The sequence below is a fragment of the Rhinolophus sinicus genome, unplaced genomic scaffold (assembly GCF_036562045.2).
Source record: "Rhinolophus sinicus isolate RSC01 unplaced genomic scaffold, ASM3656204v1 Contig53, whole genome shotgun sequence".
Classification (NCBI taxonomy): domain Eukaryota; kingdom Metazoa; phylum Chordata; class Mammalia; order Chiroptera; family Rhinolophidae; genus Rhinolophus; species Rhinolophus sinicus.
Genome location: NW_027423852.1, coordinates 7,283 through 14,484, shown reverse-complemented (window position 1 = coordinate 14,484; position 7,202 = coordinate 7,283). Strand labels below are relative to the sequence as shown.

Below are 7,202 nucleotides of genomic sequence, written 5' to 3'. Positions count from 1 at the left end.
GATGCTCAAGGAACTTAGTGAGAACTTCCACAAAGAGATAGCAAGCATAAGACAGACATAGAAGCCATAAAAAAGAACCAAGTGAAGTGAAGAATACAGTAACTGAAAGGAAGAATGCACTAGAAGGATTCACCAGCAGACGAGAGGAAACAAGGGATCAAATCAGCAGTTTGGAAGACAAGGTAGCAGAAAACACCCCATTGGAACACCAAAAAGAAAAACGTATCCAAAAAAATAAGGAGAGTTTAAGAGCCCTCTTGGACAACATTAAGAGTAACAACATTTGCATCATAGTGGTGCCAGAAGAAAAAGAGAAAAAGCTATTGAAGAAACTATTGAAGAAATAATGACTAAAAACTTTCCTAACCTGGCAAAGGAAATAGACATACAAGTCCAGGAAGTGCAGAGAGTCCCAAACAGGATGAACCCAAACAGGCCCTCACCTAGACTTATTAGAATGGCAAAGACTAAAGACAAAGAGAGAATTTTCAAAGCAGCAAGAGAAAGGCAAATAGTAACTTATAAGAAAGCTTCCATAAGATGTTCAGCTGATTTCTCAACAGAAACTTTGCAGGCCAAAAGGAACTGGCACAAATTTTTGAGGTGATGAAAAGCAAGGACCTACAACCAAGGGTACTCTACCCAGCAAATCTATCATTTAAAATCAAAGGAAAGGTAAAGAGCTTCCCAGATAAGAAAAAGCTAAAGGAGTTCATCACTACCAAACCAATATTACAGGGATCTTAGAGGGATTTCTTTAAGGTGGGAGGGAGGTGGGGATAGGTCAAATTATGAATAATAAAATGGCAATTGATACATATCTATCAACAATTACTTTTAATGTAAATGGAATAAATTCTCCAATCAAAAGACAGAGGGTTGGTGAATGGATAAGAAAATAAGACCTTTACACATGTTGCCTACAAGAGACTCACTTCAGATTGAAGGACAGACACAGACAGAGAGTAAAACCATGGAAAAAGTTATTTCATGAAAATGGAAACAAACAAACAAACTAAAGAGCTAGGGTAGCAATACTTACTTGTATAACAGACAAAATAGACTTTAAAACAAAAAAGAGACAATGAAGGACCCAGTAATCCCACTTCTGGGTATTTATCCGAAACCCAAAGCACTATTTCTAAGGGACGGGTGCATCCATAAATTCACTGCAGCATTTTTTACAATGGTGAAGATGTGGAGGCAGCCTGCAATGTCTGTTAGTGGAAGAATGGATAAAGAAAATGTGGTACTTATACACAATTAAATATTGCTCAATCATGGAAGGGGATGGGTTCCTGCCATCTGTGGTGACATGAATGTACCTGTAGGGTATTGTGCTGAGTGGAGTATATCAGACAAAGACAGAAGCAATATTATTTCACTTATATGTGGAATCTAAGCACAAAAATAACAAACAAAACAGAAACAAACTCTTAAACACAGAGAACATTTCGATGGTTGCCAGATGGGGGTTGGGGGCATGGGTGAAAAAAGGGGAAGGGAATAAGAAGTACATATTGGTTGTTACAAAGTAGTCATGGGGATGTAGGATATAGCATAAGGAATGCAGTCATAATATTTTAATAACTACATATGGTGTCAGATGGGTACTAGATTTGTTGTGATGGTAGATGGGAAGGGGTTGGAAGCAGGGTGAAGAAGGTGAAAGGATTAAGAAGTACAAAGTGTAGTTACAAAATGGTCATGGGTATGTAAAGTAAAGTAGAGAGAATATAGCCAATAGTATGGTAATAACTATATAGAGCGCTAGATGGGTAATAGGCTAGTCAGGGGGATCACTTTTTATATAAATGTCTAACCATTATGCTATACACCTGAAATTAATATAAAATAATACTGAACATCAACTGTAATCGAAAAATTTAAATAAGGGAGGGGAAGATGAAGGGAAATAAGAGGTCCAAATTTCAAGGTATGAAACAAATAAGTCTTGGGACTGTAATGTACAGCATGTGGAATATAGCCAGTAATATGGTTATAGCCTGGTATAGTGTCAGATGGTTGCTGTACTTATCATGGAGATCACTTCTTTAGGTATATAAATATTGAATAACTATGGTGTACCCCTGAAACTTATAATATTGTATATTAGCTATTTTTTTAATAAATATTTTTAAAAGATGCAGCTCCTAAATTATACCAAAGCAGTTACAATTTAGTTTTATTAGATAGGAAAAAAATATTGTACTAGGGATATATATATAATATGTGTATAAATATATATACAAATATATATTATATGTACATATATATTCAGAATATATTTTTATTAAATTAAAACAAGCAAACCAGCAAACTAATGTCAAAATTATAGTAATAACAGTTTTTATATGTTAATTTATTCAGAAATATTCAAATGATAGATATAAATTTAACAAAGTAAATCCACCCCCACATCTCACACTGTCCATTATACATAAAGTTAGACTTTGTAAAAGCATATAAAAGTATTTACATATATAACACCCATATTATATGTACTATTTTGTAGTCTTTTAAAATGGATATTGTGGTTTTCTTTCCATGTCTATTTATACAGAACTTGTTAGCAATTTTTAAAGGTTTTATAATATTCCATTACATAGGAGGAGCATAATTCACTTAATTTATCCCATATTAATCTAGGTTTTTTTTCCAGTAATAATTAAGAGTTATACAATGAGTGTTCCTGTTATGTTTGCTTCCTTTCCTGGCTCTTTTCTCAGGGTTACTTGCCAGAAATGGAACTATAGAGTCAAGTGACATGCATGTTTTACATTTTTTATAAAATGTTTAATTCCCCTCAGAAACTGGAAACTCTATCATGTTCTCTGGAGATGCAGGTGAGCGTGATCAATTCTCTCACAAGTGTGCTCAGTTTCCTACGCTTTCATTAACCATGGGGATTACGGATCCTTCTAAGATTTGCTAACTTGGTACATGAAACTCCATCACACTTTCATTACAATTTTTTGATTATTTTTACATCTGGCATTTTAATTAGCCATTTCTATTTTTTCTGTGTGAAATTGCCTGTTAGTTTGTCCAGTGGGTTGTTTGTCTGTGTCTCACTGCTGTCTAAAAGGCCTTTATATTTTTAAATCTATTAACCCTCTCTTCATCTTGTATGCTGCCCATAGTTTTCCAAGCTTGACATTTTTTTAGGCCTGGCCATGTTTTCTTTTAAATCTAAAAAATTAAATCGAAAACATGAATCTATATGGTTTTCAGTCATGATCCCTCCAATGAAAATTTATAAAAGCAATATTTTCTTTGAGTTTTTTAACATCTGGAAAAATTAGGTTTGAGTTTATCAATAATATGAGGCAAGATGCTTAACATATTTTTCCAGAAAGCTACATGCCACATTACCACTTCTTTAAAAATCCATCCTTCTCCCATAGCTTATAATACATTGTTATTTTTTTCATTAATAATCTACAAACTTTGTTTATAAAATAGTGTCTACAGAAAAAGAAAAAGACAGAAAATCGACTTCCTTCATGACTGAAAGGTAAAACAACAAACCTCATGGAATGAGAAAGCAATCACATACAAGGACCATCACTGTTGTGATCTGGTCACGGTTATTCCCACATTTGAAAACTACCCACAAAATACAAAATAAAAGCCAGGTCCTGAGTCTGAAAAGTCTGATATATAAGGCTCAGCGATCTCTACGAGCTCCAGAAAGACCAGACCCCAAAAACAAGCTTCTCAAAATGAAGGCAAAGTTAACCAAGTCCAGAGAAAGACAGGAAATACAAGACTTACCCAGGGAACAGGTAACCAGGAAAACTTTGAAACTGACAGAAAAGTAAGCTTGAAAGGAAGGCCTGGAAAAGGATAATAAAAACAACTGACAAAGCACAGAAGTGCATAGATTTGGGGAAACTAATAAAATCATCTTTATGTTAACCATTTTAGTAAATATGTTTCTATCAAATTCTTAAAGATATTTAACTTACCAAGAAAATAAAAGCATAAAAATTATGCTACTGATATTGAGGTACCATTTCTCCCCAATTTAATGGATCATTTTCACGTACTGTATTTCACATCACAATTACTGGGACATTCCCAACATATCACCAATTCTTAAATTTAAAGTTTAGGCTTATTTAGAAAATAAATTTACATTTGATGAACTGTTTTTTATTACTTGGCCAGTAATAATAAGTTTCATTGCTCTCCTAAACCAAGGGTAAAATAAAGCATAAATGAAAGGATTTAGAGCAGAGTTATAATAACCGAACCAGCAAACTATCTCATAAACATATGAAGGTGTTATAAAACCCAAGAAAGAATCAATAAATGAATCAATCATATATGGTAACCATGAGATCAAAAATGCTACCACTGTGATACCCAGTGTTTTAGCTGCTTTTCTCTCTCTCTTCGCCACCCTCATTTTGTACGTCCCTGATAAGTCTTCCACTTTACTATTAATGTTTTCAATCCTTTTAGCCTGTTTTCTAGCCACCAGAAAAATATTACTGTACAGAATTATTATAACACAAGTAGGGGTGAAAAATAACAGAAAATCTACCCAAATCCAAAATTGATTTATAACATTTTGGCAACCCCCTATACAGTTGAGGGTACTAGATAATTCCTCCAGCCCATCGTCATTGGCACCTGTATAGAACACGGCCCCGCTGTACACAAGGGGCAGGATCCACGAAATGCCAACACATATCCCTGACACAGACACCGTGACCTTGGTAGGATAGACCAGAGGGTCAGTAACAGCAATGTACCTGTCGATGGAGATGAAGCACAAATGGAAGAGAGAAGAGTAACAGAATGCCACATCGCAGCACGTGTGGAAAGTACAGAAGCTTCGCCCAAAGTACCAGCAGCTCTCCACCGACCTGACCATGCTGAAGGGCATCACGGTCACCCCCACCAGAAAGTCAGCACAGGCCAGGGAGGCGATGAGTAGATTGGTTGGGGAGTGCAGCTGCTTGAAGTGAAGGATTGAAGTCATCACCAGGAGGTTTCCAAACACGGCCAGCACAGCCCCAGAGGCAAACACTGTGTAGAGAATCAGGCGGGGTCCGGGCGAGTAGGGAGTTTTCACACAGGACCCGGTCACGTTCTCATAGCAGAGCTGCGCAGATGCAGGGGGGGACGAGTTGCCGCTCATGATGCTGCTGTCAACACCATGTCAACGCTTGCAGAAGTTCTGCCCTTTTGCTAATCACTTAAAATAAAGCAATTCTATATTTCCTGAAGAGAGAGAAGAGATGTTTAAATTGAATACCCGTGTTATAATTACCAGATATTATCTCCACACTATTTCAAGTCACATATCCATTTTAAGTTTAACCTCTGAACATACAACTTTACATCACTCAGTAAACAGCATTGTAGTAAATTTAAATACTCAATCAACGTTTAATTATTATTAATTGTTACCATTATGACACTTTAGGAAAAAATTGTAAACAATTTCCTAAATTCAGAAAGCATTTAACTTCAACTACATCTGTTGCAAATTTGCTTTGGCCACAAAAGATTTCTTGTCTTGCAATTTATCAAATATCTTTTACTCCCTGGCCTTGCTACAGAAGCTATACCTCTTTGTCAAGTGAGTGAGATGTGTGTGATGTGTTATTTATTAGTTCCCTTTTCCTACCCACCCTCCAAGACTGAGGAGTAATGACACTAACCCCCAGGACGCACAGGCAAACCCCATATCCCAAATCATCTAACGTGCAGTCCCTGGAGTGCACATGTGAACAGGGAGAAGATACTTGTATTTATAATGTCCACTTAAGATATATTGTTTGGTGTAGAACAGCCGCAGTAGTAAATCCCACAGGGATGACTTTACAAAGGAAAATGAGAGAACACTCTTACACATAAACAAAAATGCAAAAAATCCCAAAGAAACTTTTACTAACTAAAGCCAGCAATATATAAAAAGATGACACATCATAATTGGCATCTATGATACATCCATTCTTGGCATCCAAGAATGGAAGTTTGCTTTAATGTTAGAAAGTCTATCAATTTAATTCTATTTAAAGGCTATAAAGTCTATTCATTTAAAGTCTATTAATTTAACTTCAACAGATTAGAATTTTATGATTATCTGATGAAATGCAACAAAAGCATTTGATCAAATTCTAAATGTACTCATTACTAAAATGAAAAAGTCTTAGCAGCCAAAATACAGGAGAACTTTTGTACGTATGAAGTTCTGTAAAAAAAAAAAGGCGCGGGGCTATCACATATGATAACACTTCATAGTGAAATTTGAGTGTATTCTTTGTAATATGAGTAATAAGGCAGAGAGGCTTCAGTAATCAGAAGATGCAGGGGGCCTTAGTCCTCACAAGACATCCATAAACCCAACTATATTCCAGTTTCTGTTACTGTCTCTGAGCAACCAGCAGACACACATAAATTCAATCGGCCTTCTTCTAAGAATAGTTAGTATCTCACTTGTAGGTCTGCTTCACCATGCAGAGACAGGGGGTAGCAGACAATAGGAAGACAGGGAATTCTGCAGTTAATTTTAGCCACAGCAACACACACACACAAAAAAACCCACAACAAACAAACAAACAAAACACCTGCTTCTATAGATTCCTGGCTCGCTCCATCATCAGAACCTAATTTCTAGAGTCTGTGATGGGCTCATAATTCAAAGCCCAAAGTCTGATTTCTATTGTATTGAAAAGGGTATTCTAACCCTTTAGTGTGACCTGTGAGATTTTGAATAGTCTTAACCCTGCAAAACTCCCTACTTACATCCTATTACATTCTCCCCGGCTCAATATGCTCCAACCATGTTTCCCCACCCCCATCCTCTCACTACCTGCAATAGCATGCTCCAGGAGCTTTGCACAGGCTGTCTCACCTACCTGCATCACTCTTTCCTCAGGTCTTCACAGAGCTGGCTCCTTGTCATCCTTCAGGCCACAGCTTTCACAAACTTCCTCAGAAAAATCGTCTTAGCTGAGGTTGATATCTCTCTTTTATTCTTTCATTTACCTGTTTTCTCATTGTCTTAATTGTGCTACCAGAATTTGTTCTAACCTTATTTTTTTACTTGCGTTCTGTCTGTCTGTCTCTCCCAACAAAGTGCAAGCTCCATGAGGTCAGACACTTTCCTCAGTGTCACTATGAGTAAACAATGCAGTTTATATGGTTGTTTTGTTTCTCTGCTCCTTTGTTGTTGTTTTGTT

The 7,202-nt window shown here is 36.4% G+C and overlaps 1 protein-coding gene across 1 annotated transcript; it reads right to left on the bottom strand.

Annotated features, from left to right (window-relative positions):
* Window positions 1–4,120: 4,120 nt before the first annotated feature.
* On the bottom strand, window positions 4,121–5,152 carry LOC109447941 (trace amine-associated receptor 6). Its single transcript, XM_019732707.2, has one exon. It carries the CDS (start codon window positions 5,150–5,152, stop codon window positions 4,121–4,123), a length of 1,032 nt encoding a protein of 343 aa, XP_019588266.2.
* Window positions 5,153–7,202: the final 2,050 nt, after the last annotated feature.